Source organism: Sitophilus oryzae, unplaced genomic scaffold (assembly GCF_002938485.1).
Source record: "Sitophilus oryzae breed Bouriz unplaced genomic scaffold, Soryzae_2.0 scaffold_379_pilon_pilon, whole genome shotgun sequence".
Lineage (NCBI taxonomy): Eukaryota > Metazoa > Arthropoda > Insecta > Coleoptera > Curculionidae > Sitophilus > Sitophilus oryzae.
The window spans coordinates 1,085,319-1,104,592 of NW_022146950.1; the positions used below are offsets into that span (position 1 = coordinate 1,085,319).

The 19,274-nt window shown below is 37.4% G+C and overlaps 3 protein-coding genes across 3 annotated transcripts; 2 read left to right on the plus strand and 1 right to left on the minus strand.

Moving 5' to 3' along the window:
• The first annotated feature begins 310 nt into the window (after positions 1-310).
• On the plus strand, positions 311-12,667 carry LOC115885263 (DNA polymerase subunit gamma-1, mitochondrial). Its single transcript, XM_030904111.1, has 7 exons — positions 311-630; positions 1,967-3,556; positions 3,614-3,969; positions 5,245-5,523; positions 5,578-5,784; positions 8,475-9,459; positions 12,413-12,667. The coding sequence occupies exons 2-7, from the start codon at positions 1,971-1,973 to the stop codon at positions 12,435-12,437; spliced, it is 3,438 nt and encodes a 1,145-aa protein (XP_030759971.1). The 5' UTR covers positions 311-630; positions 1,967-1,970; the 3' UTR covers positions 12,438-12,667.
• LOC115885294 (probable RNA-binding protein EIF1AD) lies at positions 12,574-12,897 on the plus strand. The gene has a single exon (XM_030904154.1). It carries the CDS (start codon positions 12,574-12,576, stop codon positions 12,895-12,897), a length of 324 nt encoding a protein of 107 aa, XP_030760014.1.
• A 91-nt stretch (positions 12,898-12,988) lies between these two features.
• LOC115885265 (cytochrome b-c1 complex subunit 8-like) lies at positions 12,989-13,656 on the minus strand. The gene is made up of 3 exons (XM_030904113.1): positions 13,491-13,656; positions 13,230-13,387; positions 12,989-13,167 (listed from the first exon to the last, which is right to left on the minus strand). The coding sequence occupies exons 2-3, from the start codon at positions 13,381-13,383 to the stop codon at positions 13,073-13,075; spliced, it is 249 nt and encodes an 82-aa protein (XP_030759973.1). The 5' UTR covers positions 13,384-13,387; positions 13,491-13,656; the 3' UTR covers positions 12,989-13,072.
• Positions 13,657-19,274: the final 5,618 nt, after the last annotated feature.

The window sequence follows — 19,274 nt, forward strand, 5'->3', positions numbered from 1 at the left end:
ATGATATGATAGCCATAGCTAACAAGTTGTTAACGATAGAAATCAAAACTATGGGGGGTGTACCAAGGATGGTACACACCTGGTTAAAAGAACTACTTCGGAAAACATAGGATATACTATTTATTTATTATTTATTCTATGTTTTCCAGCCATAAACAAGTCTTCTAGACATAAATCGAATGTAATTATCATAATAATTGGGAATACTTTTCTTTCAATGATGTAAAATTAATTACATTGCAGTAAACAAACGCCCGTCCCTACATCTCTACCACAGAACACAGAACCATACTGACTGGTACAAGTGGTACACAACGTACACAAAGAAAACATAACCCTTTGACATAACCTGTGTTCTGTGTTCAATATTCATTTTTATGTTATTATTTTATCAAATTTTATGATTGTAAATTGTAAGCACAGTTTTCAAAATAATAGCTATACAATTATTGATCAGAAGTAAAATAAACGGATATTGAATAATATTTTTAATGGACAAGTTTGCAAACAAAATTTCATAGGAGTTTGATTTTCGCCTTGTATTATAAACATAAATTCATAAATAAGGAGTGCAGTCATTTGCAACTGCGATACTTACTTTTGTTTTGTTCGGTGAAAAAACAGGACTAGGTAAGCTATGTACTTAATACCCATTCAGCAATATTTTACTTTCTGAATTAGAGCTAAAACACACGAGAGGTGGTTTAGGGGCGCAGCATCAGTGTTGTCATAAATTTTTGAGCGAATTTCTTTAACGGTGCCTTAAAAAACCTTCAACGTCACAAAAAATTCCAGATCTTGTGAAAAATCATTAAATTTCTGCGTGTATTTGACCTATTTTATAATTACCTAAGCGTAAATTAAAAAAAAAGATAGGCCTTATGTGTTTTAGCTCTTGTTGTAGAAAATTATTTATAGTATCCATTGCTTTATATTTTAATAATTTGTTCGACACATATAGTATAGTATATTTTTTACAATAGCGCTTGCATATTGAGACTTTGTTACAACATACTAATTTTCCATCTGTTATATGTACCCTTAACTGCTACACTGAATAATTTTCCTCTAATCGCTACAGAGTGGTCTGGTAGACAATTTAATAGAAAATACATTGTTTTTGTATCAACGTAATTTAAAAAAATACGTACCAAACATAAAAAAGCAATATTTGCACATATTTTTATACTCGCAGCAATTTAAACATATTTTTCTTGAGCACTGTAGACAAATGGGTTTTTTACAAACTGTACAAAGATACTGGATATTTATTTTTATTTTGTAAAAGCACATAGAGCAAAAACTTCTCATTTCTAGACACTCCTCTTCAGCTAATGTTTTCCATATCACAGTGTCTTTTGGTATTCCCACTAAGTTTTTTCAATATTTTTTAGTCGAGGAACCTTTTTTAATCATTAGATTTGTAATAGCTTTGGCTAGATGTTTAAGAAAATCAATTTGATCAGTTCGATAGATTTTGTATTAAATTCTATAACTTGTATACAATATGATCGAACAAACGGCGTCAGCGATGGCTATGAAATGAAGATCGCTGTCATTTTATATGTAAAATTATATGGGGAATGTCATCGATCGTCATTTCCAAACCAACTGGACGCCGTTTTTTTTTCGACCATACGGTATAATAACGTATGATCGAATAAAAACGGCGTCAGCGATGGCTATGAAATGAAGATCGCTGTCATTTTATATGTAAATTTATATGGGAAATGTCATCGATCGTCATTTCCAAGCCAACTGGACGCCGTTTTTATTCGATCACACGGTATTATATACCTAAAACTGATAGACTTTTATTAGTATTTATTCTGATAACAAATCATTAGTTATTTAACTTATAGTTATAAGCAAATTTTCTTTATTTCTGACTTAGTCGTTAAAACACAGACCCGGGATTTGTACTTATATTCATATTAATTTTATTTTTTATTTAATGAAACTTCAGCTCTATGGCCTCTTTCAAGCACTTGTCTAATAAAAACAATCTCTTACGATATAACACCTGGTCCAAATATAAACGGCTTTATCATGAAATGTTTCCCACAACTCGTACAAAAATATTTGCCCCAAATCCTAATAAGAAAAAAAATAAACTCGAAGTGCCCCTTAAAGTACAATGCATGGAACAGAAACTAGGTCATAGAAGGAATAAACTGGGTATTCAGATGCTCTCAAAACCCATATATGATCAAGTATTTAAGGAGACACCTAAAGAACAATGCAATAATGAAATCCTAAATCAGTCTCAAAAGGAACTTTTACAACACAACATGAAAAGTGAAGACACAGATATACTTCCAGATGTAGATTTTAAATTGCCCCCTTTGGAGGGAAATAATATAGAAGATCATTTTTTACATATTGGGAATGAAATGGTAGATCCGTACAAATCATTAGTATTTCAACTTCTGGAGTTTTTACCAGAACAACCTGCTACATGGTTATTGCAAGAAGGCTGGACAAAATACGAGCCAGGGAAATCACCAATGAAAGTTGATTTCCCTTTAGAGGATGTGGTTGTTTTTGATGTTGAAGTTTGTATGGCAATTGGGAAATTGCCTACACTTGCTACAGCCGTGTCAAACAAAGCTTGGTATAGCTGGATTAGTCCAACTCTAATTGAAGGAAATTCTAGACCCAACACCTCACACCATTACCCAATTTCAAATTTAGTTCCATTTGAAAGTACCGTAGATCATGATGGGATGCATCTTACCAATCATCAGTTAAAACCAAAAATAATTGTTGGTCATAACGTTTCGTATGATAGAGCTAGAATTAAGGAACAATATTGGTTAAATAAGACAGGTACTAGGTTTGTAGATACTATGAGTTTACATATTTGTGTCAGTGGATTGACTAGTTTTCAAAGGGCAATCATAAAATCTTCAAGCGATGATGAAGAAGATGCTACATGGAAAAATGTAAGTTCCTTAAACAATTTGGTGGACGTTTACAATCTGTATTGTGGCAAAACAATAGGAAAGGAAACTAGGAATTTATTTGTTGAAGGAACCATAGATGATATTAGGAATGATTTTCAAAAAGTCATGAAATACTGCGCTGACGATGTCACAGCCACTTATAACGTTCTTAAAAAACTGTTTCCTTTATTTTTGGAAAGATTCCCTCATCCAGTTACACTAGCTGGCATGCTGGAACTTGGTACAGCCTATTTACCTGTAAATCAAAACTGGAACCTTTATGTTTCCGAAGCTGAACAATCTTTCGAAGATGTCGAAAACGAAGGTAAAATCCTTCTTGCCAGAAGAGCAGATCAAGCTTGCCAGTTACTTCATAACGAGAATTATAGAAAAGATCTTTGGCTGTGGGATGAAGACTGGGAAGTAAAAGATTTGAAAATTAAAAAGAATATTAACGTTAAAAAGACGAAAATTGAAGATGAAAATGAAAAACTTCCCGAAGAATATGAATCGGACGATGAAATTTCATTGAAGAAAAAATTTAAAAAGGTATGGAGTACAAGGGAAAACCTCACAAAAACTGTGACACTTTTACCTGGTTATCCCAATTGGTGAGCGAGTTATATTTATTTATTAACGGTTTCTTTCATATTTTAATTTAATTCAAGGTACAGGAAACTGTGTATGAAGCCGGAATCGGTCGAAGATTGGAAACCGGGACCGCATCTGTTGAGTACCTCGATGAAAATAACGCCGAAACTCTTGTCTTTGACTTGGGAAGGTTTCCCTCTCCATCACGTCAAAGAAAAAGGCTGGGGCTTTTTGGTGCCGTTTTCAGACGATATAGACGTTGAAAGAAAACTCCCTTTAAAAGAGCTTCTAAATAAATGTCCGCTACTGACTAATAAAGACAGTGCCTTAAAAAATGTTGATGTTAATATCACCAAGGCCGTCGATGAACATTTAATGAAAAGGGAATTCTACTCGCGTGTAAAAAAGGATAAAACTGGAGGATTATACAAAGGTATATTTATATATCTGGTGTTTCTGAAAAGTGGCTCACCCCTATAACTTTTGTCAGATAAAAAAACGAGATTTGGTATATTAGTATATGACAAATGATTGATGTATATTCAAGTGTTTTCGGTCACTTCCTTAATTACTGGAAATCTATTCAAGGTCTTTACGCCGATACGCCGTTTCTAGGACAGTATGGATGCACCCTGAGGCTGCATCCACATTATCCTAGAAAAAGCGGATCGGCGTAATGACCTTGAAACGATTTCCAGTAATTCTGTTGGCTGAAAAATTCATCTGTCAGAAAATTTGTTTGTCAAATTTATCTGTCAAAAATTTCAGCCAATAGAATTACTGGAAATCGATTCAAGGTCGTTACGCCTATACGCCGTTTTTAGGATAGTGTGGATGCACCCTGAATAGAATGACATCGTATGTCAACTTTTGACATTTTCGCTTAAATAAAATTGTATTTTAAATGTCAATCTAGAATGCCTTTGCTGTGTTAAAAACACTAATTTTTAATCAAGAACCCTTGGAAAAATCGGTTTTTGTCGTCTAATGTTTTTAATATCTTGTCCTAGCCGGTTAAATGACATATCGTATGTCATCTTTTGACACTTTTGCTTTAAAAAAATCGTATTTTAAACTAGAGTGCCATGACTGTGTTAAAAACACTAACTTTTAATCAAAGAGCCTTGGAAAAATAGATTTGATTGTCTAATGTTTTTCGTGTCTTGTCCTGGCTGATTAAAAGATGCCCAAATCGTATTTTTAATCATATCTCATTTTTTTCAATCGTATTTTTAATCATATCTCATTTTTTTCAAATATAACGAGCGAACGAGCGTGGCTCATTGGCATATTTGAAAAAAGCATTTTTTTAGGAATAATTTGATACCACACACTTGGTATTTCGAGTCAAATTGTCGTTATGAACCGCATGTTACAATTTCAAATAAACTATATACGAAAATGTCAAAAGTTGACATATGATATGTCATTCTATTCAGAGTGAAATTTTCTATCCAATAAAGTAAAAAAAATACTAAAGGGTTCATTAAAAAGTCAAAAGTTGTAGTCACTTCCGGTGAGACAGTAAGTGACTTCAACTTTTGAATACGTCACTCAATCCTGGTTTATGTCATATACTAACGTACTAAATTTCATTTTTTTTATCCGAAAAAATAAAAAGTTATGAGGGTGAGCCACCTTTGAGAAACACCCGGTATTTTGATGTTTGTACATTAAATATATATCCTTTTTTTTAAACTGAATATAGGATCAGGCATTTGGTGTAATACAGAAATTGAAGATTGTTGTTGGTTTTTTAAACTACCCCACAAAGACGGAACCGCTTATAACGTTGGAAACCCTTTGGCAAAAGATTTCCTGAATAAATTTTCCGAAAACGTTTTGGCTGGAGACACTGATAGTGCCGAGGAAGTCTTAACTCTAGCCAGGAAACTGTCTTACTGGAGAAATAATAGGGATAGGATTATAGATCAAATGATAATATGGTTGTCCCAAGATAATTTACCAAAACACCTTCGAGATATAAGTATTAAATTTAAAATAGCTAATTAAACACTTTGAGTAAGCAACGATATTTCAGATTTCAACTACGGAGCTATTATTCCTCAGGTAGTTGTGTGTGGCACATTGACTAGACGAGCCATGGAACCAACTTGGATGACGGCCTCCAATGCGCATGCGGAGAGGATCGGTAGCGAGCTTAAAGGAATGGTACAAGCACCTCCTGGATACAACATTATCGGAGCGGATGTGGATTCTCAAGAGTTGTGGATTGCAAGTGTACTAGGTTAATACCTTCTCAATCGAGTTTTTCTTTTTGGCTCACCCTGTATCGATATTCACATATCGTATGTTAAAACACAATTGCGGTTATTCGAGTTCAACTTAGATTCGAGGGTTGTCTTTTATGTTTCGCATATACACTCAGATGCAAAAAAACGTAACAGAGAAATTTTTGGTCAGATTTAAAGTATTATATTTTTGTTATTTTTAGCCTTATCTTCATGATTTTTTTAGCAAGCTGTATATAATTATATCAACTTTAATTCGTAAACTCAGTTTTTTATAAACTTTAGTATTTGGTATATTTTACAGGGTTAATCGAGGGGTTGTTTTTTACCCTAACTTCAAAACACCCTGTGCAATAATTTCGTTGAAAATTTTTCTAAAGTATAATATTACGGTCAGAACCATGTCTCCTGAGCATTTTGTTTTTTGGATCATGTCAATACATGCCTTGGTTAATTTTTATGAGCTAAATGAACTTGCCACCAACAATTTGCAATTTTTTTAATTATCATTTCTTTTTGAAGTTATTTTTCAATATGACAAAGCTTTGGTGATTATTGTGAACTATATACTACCACAGATTATACAGATTATAAACTTTGTTTTTTCTTTATTGTTTTTCGTGGTTCCAATTTTCGGAATCGGGCACTAGTTAGGTTACTAGTTTGCGCACATATGCTGTCCTCCATTCGCGAACTTCGAATTCCGGGCTTTACGCCCTGGGGCTACTCGAGAACGGTTCTGAAAGGAGCGGTGCGCGATAGCCTCGTGCCGCCATATGGCGCGGGACAGTTCTGGAACTTTATGACTCAATTGAATGGAGTGAGAGTATCGCGTTCTTGAACATTTCAGAGCTGCTCAACTGCGTGAAAAGAGGACAGCAATAGCACGCCCACTTATGGCCTCTAAAATTGTGCACAGCGTCTGACCGGCACAGTTATTAGAGAGATATCGGAAAACCGAATAGCGTCATGCAGTATTTACGCGTACTTTAAACCTATAAAGAGGCTTAGGTTTAAGCAGATGACGACTTAGCCCTTCTAAGAGAATTTGTTGCTTGTTGCCCTAAACCCACTGGCAGACGTTGAACAAGAAAGCACTGGAAATAAGCACTTTAGCCCTTTAGTTTTAAAATACCTAGTAAACAAAACAATTTCAAAGTTTTAACTTCAAAGTTAGGTTAAGTTTAAATAGCGGACGCGACGCGAACAGAATCCTTTCCGATCCGATAACTATAAATGAAGAGAGTTAATACCACCTCACATAAAGGAAATAACACCTGGCCTTATTAACGTCCCTGCACGCTATTCGGTTTAGCGATATTTCTCTATTACGCTGTTTATTGTTATTTTACGCGACTTTATTTTTGCGCACAGGAAATTCTACTCGTTTGCACATCGTCAGAAAAAACAATTTTTGTACCACAAATTAGGCACAAGATTTTTATCTGTATTTATTTTACCTATATTAACTTATAGGATACCTAATCTGTGATACTACTATGAACTGGTTCCTGGAACCCATGATCTGTTAGAGTTCGCGAAGCAGTACCAGCTTCATTAAATGAACTTTGCTTGGTCCTTAAAGAAGAATGGGAAAGCATAACGCACTATGGTATATGCAGCCTTAATGACAGTATGAATGGACCTATACAGACAGTTATAGCAGCCAAGGAAAGCAATACAAAGTATTAGGGTATTTTTATATATTTTTTTCTGTTTGTATACTTGAGTATTACAAATGTTTTCTTTAATATCGTTAGTTCTGTTATCGTTATTAATATTTTTTAAAACCCAGGCTGTATCGCTAGTTTTTAACTTTTTTTAATTAAGTATAGATTATCCAATGCGGCGTATTATGACGTTACGACAATAGTCACCAAAACCATTCTGTCATATTAAAAAATAACGTTAAAAAGTAATGATAATTGAAAAAATTCCGAATTGACTGTGATCAGTTCATTTCGCTCTTAAAAATTAACCAAAGCATGTATTGACATGAATCAAAAACCAAATGCTCAGGAGTTATGGTTCTGACCGTAAAATTATATTTTAGGAAAATTTACACACAAAATTATTGCACAGGTTGTTCTAAAGTTAGGGTAAAAAACACACAACTCCTCGATTAACCCTGTATAGTATGACAAATACTAAAGTTTATAAAAAACTGAGTTTACGGATTAAAGTTGATATAATTATATACAGCCTGCTAAAAAATTCATGAAAATAGGGCTAAAAATAACAAAAATATAACCTTTAAATTAGAAAAAAAAAATCCTTAAAAAGTTACTTTGAAAGATCTAAAAAGATCTCTAGTTGTAAGCATTGTCTTAGCAGAAGATCGTTCGTCGTTGAGGATTGATTTTTCGAAAGTCAGCAAGAACTTCCGGCAAACAAATAGATATGTACCAATCAGCAGTAACAGTTCTTTGATTTTGCAGAGTAATTGTTGCTATATGATCCGCTTTTGAGACAAATGTCGCTATCGTGACAACATCGATTTTTTTGGTCGAATACTTCTTGCTGTTTTAGATCCGTTTGACAGATAAGAGCCTTGACACAGAGTCTCCTTCTTGAACTCTGAATCCTACAATGTGTTTCAATATACAAATATGCGAATATCAACCTGGGGGATTTTTTTCTTCAAAATACCGGCATTTCCAACTGTGATATAAGCACGTATTTACAGGTGATGCTTACCACGCGAAAATGCACGGCTGTACCCCCTTTGGATGGATGACATTGTCAGGCTCGAAAGCAAAGAAAACCGATATGCACAGCGTGACAGCTCAGGCCGTAGGCATTTCTAGAGACCACGCCAAAGTGATCAACTACGCCCGAATATACGGCGCGGGACAACAGTTCGCCGAGAGACTTTTAAAGCAGTTCAATCCGTCCATCAGCGAATCCGAGGCCAGAAGTAAAGCAGTTAAAATGTTCTCCTTAACAAAAGGAAAGAAAATATACTACTTGAAATCGGAACACGTATCTCTGGACTTCCCCGACAAACCTTACGGCAAGTGGCAAGCTTTGGACATAGCCAGGGCTTGCGGAAAACGCGTGGAAGACATGTTCGACAAGTCCAAGTGGGTGGGAGGTACCGAGTCCGCCATGTTCAATCGCCTTGAGGAAATAGCCAACAGCCCAGCTCCGCGCACGCCTTTTTTGGATTGCCGCCTAACGCGAGCTCTCGAGTCGAACACTCAAAACGATAAGTATTTGACAACCAGGGTGAACTGGGTGGTCCAATCAGGAGCCGTGGATTTCCTGCATTTGATGCTGGTGTGTATGAAATGGATCATGGGCGACAAAGTTCGTTTCTGCATCAGTTTTCACGACGAAATCCGATATATAGTGCCGGAAAATTACAAATACAAGGCAGCTCTGGCTCTACACGTCTCGAACTTGCTCACGCGAAGTTTTTTTGCCTATAAATTGGGATTGCACGACCTCCCTCAAGCAGTCGCGTTCTTTTCTAGCGTAGAAGTCGATACTGTGTTAAGGAAAGAATGCCACGATGACTGTTGTACTCCTAGTAATCCACATGGATTAGAGAAAGGGTATGGCATAAAGCGCGGGGAAGCTTTGGATATTTATCAAGCCATAGAAAAAGCAAACGGACGATATAAGTGTTGGTACGACGATTTAAAGTTTAGCAAGTTTTTAAAGGACAGGTGATTAAATAAATATGCATAAATAAAAACAGTTTTTTTTTTAATAAAAAAATGAGTAACTGTAGTTTACACATTTCTATAGGGACATAATAATATGTTACAATACATTTATATAAGAGTTTTGTAAAATTATTGATTAATTGTTGTTTCAATGCCACAATTGGGAAGAATCTTGGTCAGTAATTTGTTGGATATTTTAAAAGTTTTGTATATGCCATCCTCAAAAGGGAAACTAATATTAGTTCCTGTGCATTTTGTTGACGTGATATTTGTATCCAATGATCTATCTGACAAATAAAGACCACAGTTTTCACAAGTAGACAAATCTAAACTCGCAATTTTATCGAAACAATGTATATTGCAATCTTTACAGTCAACCACCTCTGCTGTCGAAGTTTGCCTAAGCAGCACAGTCACTTTTTTGCACAAATCGACCCTCAAGGCGTTTATAATATTCTCTATTACTATAGTGCAATCCAGGCAGTTATAAATTAAAACAGCCTCTTCCTTTTTTGCGGTGTTTACTACCAATCCTTTATGATTATCTTTATGGTTTTGTATTAACCATTTTTGATCGGTTTTATTGAAAACGTGTGGTAATTTTGGTTCTTCCGGTACAGCGGGGTGCTGTAACATGTTCTGTATTAATTCACCCTTACTAATATCCTGGAATAATGCGCGATGCTGTTGGGATTTGTGCACAATCTGCGCATCCCCCAAAGCGGACGTTATAGGCATTGAAATACTGCCTAACCAAGTTATACCGTTTTTGTAATAGTGTAAAATATAATTCGAAAACTCTTCGTAAACTTCATTCCAGTTTTTCAACCATTCGAAGTGTATTATATCCAAATGTTCGATTTCGGCTTGGGCTTTTTGCTGATAGAACTGAACGTACTTGTTCAGTTTCGATATAAATTTTTGAACGTCCGCTTCCCTGACCCATTCGAAAATTTTGATGCTCTTGCAGATTAGGGTTATTTGGAAAATCGAGTCGCTAGCTTTAGCTTCGAATATTTTTACGTTTTCGATTTCGTGCAACAAGGGTTCGGTTATGTACTGTTCCGTAATGGAGTTCACGGGCCTTCTGTACTTTTGGAAATTCTGTTCCAGCTCCAGCGATATCTTAAAAACATTGTCTACTGCCACGCTTTGATCGTGTATTGTTCCTCCAATCAGTTCTGAATGTTTTAGATATCGTCTAAAACAACTGTTGTAAATGTTACTTAGTGTATTTTTGTTTCCACTCATAATTTTGAATTAGTAAACCGAATTATAAAACGTCAAACTGGCATTTAACGTTTATGCGGTTATCAGGCGGTTATACAGGGTCCGGCAATAGTGCGTCGGGTATATCTGTAGCTCATGGAATAAAAATCTTGGGATTTTTGTTTAAATGCAAAGCTAAAGTATAATATGTAGGTACTAGGATATATTCAGGAAAATATTTTAACTTCTATAGGGTGGCTCAAAAAAGTGTGAGTGGGTCGGGATAATTTTTTTTAAATGTAACACCCTGTATATTATTACATTTTTCGCTTCCTTTCAGATCACTTGACATAATCCTAAGATATGAGTAACTATATTTGGATAATTTCAGAGATATTGATAAATAAATAAAAAATATATTCTTTTTCGGCCTTTCTAAAAAAAAATTATTAGAAATACAGGAACTGTCCTAAAATCAAAACTATATTAGGTATTTACTTTAGATGGTCTGTTCTTGCTTTGTCGTAAATATGGTAATCGTAAATCACACAGGGTGTTCAAAATTCTACGCCAAACTTTCTAAAATATAAAATAATTTTTCTTCGTTTTTTCAAATACAACACCCTGTATATTATTTTTTCAATAGATGAAGAACTAAAAAATGAATATTTTTTGTATTTAGATTATTTCAAAATTTTTAACGGTTTCGTTGATATTCCCGGTTTTATATTTCATATGGCATTTTTCACGGTAAATTTTTCTCAAAGCCACCCAATGATTTTTCTCTCGTATTTTAGAGTCATATGAAGTAATACTGCGTATATTTGCGAAACCATTAAAAATTTTGAAATACTTTAAATAAAAAAATAATATACAGGGTTTACCATAAAAAAAAACAAAGAAAAATTATTTTATAATTTAAAAAGATTGGCGTAGAATTTTGAACACCCTGTATGATTTAAGATTACGATATTTGTAGCAAAGTAAGTACAGACCATCTAAAGTAAATACCTAATATAGTTTTGATTTCAGGACAGTTCTTGTACTTATAATAATTTTTTGAATGAAGGTAGAAAAATATATATTTTTTATTTATTTATTAATATCTCTGAAATTATCGAAATATATTTACTCATATCTTACGATTATGTAAAATGATCTGAAAGGAACCAAAAAGTGCAATAATATACAGGGTGTTCAACTTAAAAAAATAATTCCTATCCACCCACACTTTTTTGAGCCACCCTATAGAAGTTAAAATATTTTCCTGAAATACATCCTCGTACCTGCTTTAGGTTTGCACTTAAACAAAATTCTCAAGATTTTTATTCTATAAGCTGCCCGACGCATTATTGCTGGACCCTGTATATTAGACATACTTTTGTGTTTGTAGTTATTCAGAAAATTAACCGTTCTAGATTATGTGGTTTTAGTCTCATTTGTACCTACAATAAATTATTAATTAGGTAGGTAATAAGGCAATCGGTAATACAAGAAAATTTATATTAACATTAAAAAATACGTACTTAATTGAATTTTGGCTGTCTTGACTTGACTGTAATTATTGTGATTGTAATAAGTCTTTACGAAAATGGCTTGACTTGAAAGAAAATGATTTAAGTCAATGAGATTTAAATCATTTAAACTTTATGTTTAAATTGACTTAAAAAGAAATAACTTAAAACTTAACTCTTTATGAAACTGACTTATAAATTTACAATATTTAAGATATGTTTAATTTTAGAAATGTCCAAAGCCACGAAACGTAAACACGTGTTGTTGGAAGTGTTTCAACACGGTTTTTCAACACCCTCCGAAAATCAACAGATAGTAAAAGTATTAGGTAGCCGAGGAAATAACCTACACGAGGTTCAAGACTCGCACGGAGGTAGATTTCTTGTCTCTATGCCAACAAAATTCCGCAAAAATATTTGGGTCAAAAGAGGAGATTATATTTTAATTGAACCGATCAAAGAAGGCGACAAAGTCAAAGGAGAAATAGTTAGGATACTGACCAACGAACATATAAAGCATTTTAGAAAGGAGAACGTTTGGCCCGAGGGATTTAAAGAGGAAACAAGTAAGGAAGAAAATAGCGATGATTTGTTTGTAAACAGAAATAGACCTGTGATTGACACTGACACCAGCAGTTCCAGCGATAGTGAGGAGTCTTCCAACGAAGAGGATAGTGAGCCTGAATGTAATAAAGGGACTAAATCGATAAATTAATTTATTACTTAGACACATAGAGTTTTGTATATTCTTTACAAAATTTCATTAAAAAAGAATTATTCTGTATGGAAGATATATAAAAACTGCATTTGTTTTTTCTTATTTATATTTTTCGTTTAAATACAATAAGTATACATATTTTTACTAAGAGCACTAATAACAATAAATAAAATTACTTATCATTTTCAAAATCTGCAGGGTTTTTTCTCATGAGCCTCTCATGTTCCTTCTCAAGTTGTTCATATGTTACATACCCTAAAGCTATTGCTACAAAAACATTATTTATTAGAAACATCTGTAATTAATATTTAAAAATAAATATTACTTACGTGGTACCATATAGGGAACGTTTTCTAGAAGTCTACGGAGAGTATTGGGGAATCCGTGGGAAACAACTCCTGCAAATGCTTTAAGTTCGTAAGGCGATAATCTATAAGTAATTATTCGTCTTAACTTGTAAAGTTGTCCGAAACCGTGACCCATAATTCTACAATAAAAAAATAAGTTAAGTTGATTATATAACTTAATAACTACTAAAGCTCATTAAAAGAAATGTTGGTCGAAAATGTATACAAAATCACAGATTTTACCTTAATAAATGGAAGTATAGAATATATAATTAAAATATAAATTTGTAAATAGATTATAACTTAAATTATTCTAAATATTAATATAGCAAAAATGGACAATTGTAAAAATGACGAACAATTCAAGAATCAACCTTGCCAGGGTTGTGTTTTGTGTTCCAGAGATTCATGGAATATGACATATCAACCATAGATAATACGTCAACTAACGTTTTCACATTTTTAGAGGCTAAGGCCCGGTTGTACCAACGAAGTTCACCGACAGATCAACTGTAGAGATGGGCAAAAGTAACCGGTTTTTTGAATAACCGGTATTTTCCTCTAAAATAACCGGTTATTTAAAGGTAGTTTTTTTTTCACCAATTAACCTAATAACCTTGCATTACGTTTGTGGCAGACTTCCGAAGGTAGCAAGTGCCCGCCACAGATTGGTTGGTTCCACGGGAGGAGAATAACAACCCTGAATGGCCGTCCAGCTGATATCGGTCAATCGAGGAAGAGGAAGGATTATTCTGTGGATAGACATTCGACCTTCAACATTCACGTTTTGCGCCAAGAAACCGAATTCTTATGTTTTTGTAATAGTTATTTAGTTTGTAACAATTGATCGAGTTAATTAAATGACTTAATTATTTAGTGTGCCTAATTTGCTACCCGCAACGGCCACATTGGTGACCCCGACGAACGTGTGAGTGCAAGAGATTCAGATACGCAATGTCCACCTCCGACACGAACGACTTCCAAACCGACGATCAAGTCGTTATTGCCCGTGTAGGGATTAAAGCACCGGAGTTTTGGCGCACAGAGCCCGAACTATGGTTCCTACGCCTGGAAGCCCAATTCAGGCAAGCCAAAATAACATCTGATGACTGCAAGTTCGATCACACCGTAACAAGTTTAAACAGCGAGGTCCTATTAGAGGTAGCCGACATACTACGAAATCCAACTAGAGGTAGGGCCTACGAAGACCTCAAAACTAGACTGTTAGAGAGATATGGCAGTAGCGCTGATGACAAAATTCACCAGCTTATGGAGATGACCTTGGGCGACCTTAAACCAACACAGCTTCTCCACCGAATGCAAGCTTTGGCCTCAAATAACGTTTCTACGCAGGTTCTAAAGAAACTCTGGTTAGACCGCCTACCACCCCAAGCCCGGGGAGTCATAGCAATCCTGGATGGAGACCTGGAGGAATTGGCCAAGAAAGCTGACAAATATATACAATGTTCTAGTTTTCCTATCATGGCCATGGACGGAAAGCCTGCGTTAAACAACAAAGTAAGTGTGGACGAGAAAACTGACGGGCACTGCTACTATCACAGGAGATTTGGGTCCCAAGCTAAGAAGTGTAGAGCACCATGTACCTTCTCAAAAACGATCAAGAGGGGCGCAGTAATCATGACAACCACTGCCCCCCATGCACCACGTCGCCTTTTCGTCACAGATAAAGCCCTAAAACTGCAGTTCCTCGTTGACACTGGAGCCGACTTAAGTGTGCTGCCACGCAAAGCATGTTCTGCTTCAAAACCTAGTATGATACGCCTATACTCTGCTACTGGTTCCTGTATTAGAACGTTTGGGCAGAAACAGTTGACACTTGACCTTGGTTTTGGCCAGCCAGTCACATGGACCTTTGTTGTTGCAGATGTCACTACTGCCATCCTAGGTGCTGACTTCCTCGTACACCATGGTTTCACCGTAGATATGCGAAACAAGCGCCTTGTGTGTCCAACTATACCAAGCAGCATTACGTGTGTGTCTCGACGAGTAAGCGCGTTGGAGGTGGGAATATCTACTGCCCATCCTTATGACCGACCAACGGATGCACCAGACGACCCTGGAAGAGTCCAGCACTATATCGACACCCAAGGCCCACCAGTGTTCTCCAAGCCGCGCAGGCTTCCACCAGACCGTCTACAAGCTGCACGGGCCGAATTCAATCAACTTATACAAATGGGCATTGTTCAGCCATCAAAATCGCCATGGGCTAGCCCGCTTCACATGGTCCAAAAAGCCAACGGCCAGTGGCGTGCTTGTGGGGATTTCCGTCGGTTAAATGCAATTACCAAGCCTGATCGCTATCCAGTGCCACATATTCAGGACTTTGCAAATCAGCTACATGGAAAGAAAATTTTCTCTACCATTGATCTTGTACATGCATTCCACCAGATCCCAGTCCGCCCAGAAGATGTACAAAAAACGGCTGTTATTACACCTTTTGGTTTGTACGAATTTCTACGTATGCCCTTTGGCTTACGTAACGCCGCCCAGACACTTCAGCGGTACCTCGACCATCTCTTCCGAGGGTGTTCATTTGTATATGTGTACATCGACGACATACTGGTAGTCTCGGAGACGGAAGCAGAACACGAGCAGCACTTAGCAGTAGTTCTTCAGATCCTAGAAGCAAATGGACTCCAAATCAACAAAGAAAAGTCCAAATTCCGGATACGAGAGGCAAATTTCTTGGGCGTCACAGTCTCCCCAACTGGAGTCAGGCCTCTGCCAGCTAAAGTCAGTGCTATTCGCAGTTTTCCGCAACCAACAACATACAAACAGCTACGTCGCTTCTTAGGGATGGTTAATTTCTATCGACGCTGGTTACCGAATGCTGCAAAAGAGCTTATGCCACTCACCGAGCTACTTTCCCACCAAAAGAAAAAGCAACAGGACCTCAACTTGACCCCAGCAGCATCAAGTGCCTTCACCAGAGTTAAAGAACTCCTAGCTACTGCTGCCGAGTTGGTTTTTCCAGCACCCCATGCTCAGTTGAGCATGTCAGTCGACGCTTCGGACACCGCGATCGGTGGTGTATTGCAACAGCTTGTTGGTGAGCACTTACAGCCTATTTCTTTCTTCTCACGGAAGTTGTCGAAGACGGAGCGTAACTACAGTACCTACGACCGCGAGCTGTTGGCAATATTTAGCGGTATTCACCATTTCCGCTACCTTCTTGAGGGCATGCCATTCATCATATACACTGACCACAAGCCCTTGACGTATGCCTTTCAGCAGCGACATGACCGTCAATCTCCACGACAGATCCGCCAGCTGGAATTTATTGGTCAATTTTCCACAGACATCCGACATGTCCAAGGAGAAAAGAACATTGTAGCCGACTGTCTCTCACGACCTGAGGTAGACGCAATAACATCACCCATCACCATTGACTTTGACCGGTTAGCTGAAGCTCAGACAACTGATGAAGGTCTACAAGAAGCTCTGCAGGACCCCACAAGCTCTTTAAACCTTCAACACATTGTCATACCAGATAGCGAACGACCCCTATACTGTTCAATCCAAGATGGACGTGTACGTGTGTACGTGCCGGCGACCTTCCAGAGGGATGTTTTCTTGAAGTTCCACACCCAGTCCCACCCTGGACACGCTGCTACGCTGAGAATGATCGCCGAACGCTTCGTGTGGCATAATATGAACCGTCAAGTCAAGCAGTGGTCCAGAGAGTGTCTTCAATGTCAGCGGGCCAAAGTAGGACGTCATACTGTTACACCGGTGACACCACTAGGAATGCCTGACGAACGATTTGCCCACATACATATCGACATTGTGGGACCACTTCCACCTAGTGACAATTTTCGATACCTACTCACGATCATTGATCGATTTACGAGATGGCCTGAGGCTATCCCTATTCGTGAGATAACTACTGAAGTAGTGGTACAAAAGCTCCTCGAAGGATGGATATCCCGCTTTGGTGTACCAGCGACCATTACTACAGATCGAGGCAGACAATTCGAGAGCCAGTTGTTCCGCCAGCTTAACACAGCACTTGGAGTACAGCACATAAAGACGACTGCTTATCACCCACAATCAAATGGATGTATCGAACGCTTTCACCGAACCCTCAAGGCTGCACTCGTCGCTGCTGATGTCGTATCCTGGGCCGAAGCTCTTCCCCTCGTCATGCTGAGCCTGCGGAACACCTTTAAACCGGACATCGCCTGTACAGCCTCCGATTTAGTGTTTGGTGCACCAGTTCGCCTCCCTGGACAGCTATTTGTTCCAAGTGCTACCCCAACCGACGAACACCGATTTGTTCAACGACTCCGTGAGACCATGGGAGCTTTGAGGCCTGTACCAACGAGCAACCACTCAGTTCGCACCCCCTATGTCCATCCAGATCTACAGACGACTGCACATGTCTTCATACGTAACGACAAAGTGAAGCCTCCATTGACACCTCCATATAGCGGCCCGTACAGAGTTGTGGAACGAGATGACAAGTTCCTAACGGTGGACGTCCAGAATGTTCCCCAACGAGTCTCCATGGATCGACTGAAGGCAGCATATGTTCCAGCATCTCATCAACTGGCGGAGGAACATTCATACGCCAACCGTTTGCTGCTCAACGTATGCCAGCAGAACCGTTCGCAACCAGTGGCTTCCTCACTGGGGGGGAGCCCTGTGGCAGACTTCCGAAGGTAGCAAGTGCCCGCCACAGATTGGTTGGTTCCACGGGAGGAGAATAACAACCCTGAGGGTGCAGCCACACTATCCTAAAAGCGGCGTATCGGCGTAACGGGCGTAATGACCTTGAATATATTTCCAGTAATTCTATTGGCTGAAACATTCATCTGTCAGAAATTTTATCTGTCAAATTCATCTGTCAAAAATTTCAGCTAATAGAATTACTGGAAATATATTCAAGGTCATTACGCCGTTACGCCGATACGCCGTTTTTAGGATAGTGTGGCTGCACCCTGAATGGCCGTCCAGCTGATATCGGTCAATCGAGGAAGAGGAAGGATTATTCTGTGGATAGACATTCGACCTTCAACATTCACGTTTCGCGCCAAGAAACCGAATTCTTATGTTTTTGTATTTTGTTATTGTATTCTTATGTTATTGTACTTGTTTAAAACAACTAACAATTAAATATTAGCTGTTTGAATCGTAAATTTCGAAGAAGCGAACGGCACGGATCTTCCCGATATTACGACGATAACGGGAGATCCCGCTCCCGCTCCCAAAACGAAAATATATGACATCAAATGTCAAAATTAAATCAGGGTGCAGCCACACTATCCTAAAAACGGCGTATCGGCGTAACGGCGTAATGACCCTGAATAGATTTCCAGTAATTCTATTGGCTGAAACATTCATCTGTCAGAAATTTTATCTGTCAAATTCATCTGTCAAAAATTTCAACCAATAGAATTACTGGAAATCGATTCAAGGTCATTCATCTGTCAAAAATTTCAACCAATAGAATTACTGGAAATCGATTCAAGGTCATTACGCCGTTACGCCGATACGCTGTTTTTAGGATAGTGTGGCTGCACCCTCAGGCATCAGGCGAACCCTGATGATAATAATCAAAACAACGGCCGAATGGCCCTGACAGGTCAGGGCCATAAAGCAAAGTACTAATGCCATAGACTACTACTAGCCACCAGCTAGCCAAGTGATACAAACCTAACTTCAAATAGATTCTCTAAATTCTATATTTAAATTTTAACCGACTTTAACGGATTTTCAACGGTTCTTCAAAAGTTTTCCATGGTTTCGCTCAGTTGCACCCACGTTTCACCGTAAATATATTTTATTTGTAGTTTGAAGTCTCTCTTGAAGCTTAGATTAAGAATACAAAATTGAAGTTCAACATAGAAGTTCAAGTAATGAATGAAGATAATCTTTCATTATTTATTCATTCAGTCTCCTTATTTTTCTTTTGGTCTATTTTTCTTGTGGTCTATTTTTCTCCATATTTTATTAAAATAACTTGGTTGTAGTTGTAGATTGTAGAACTTGTGGGTTGTGTGGTTT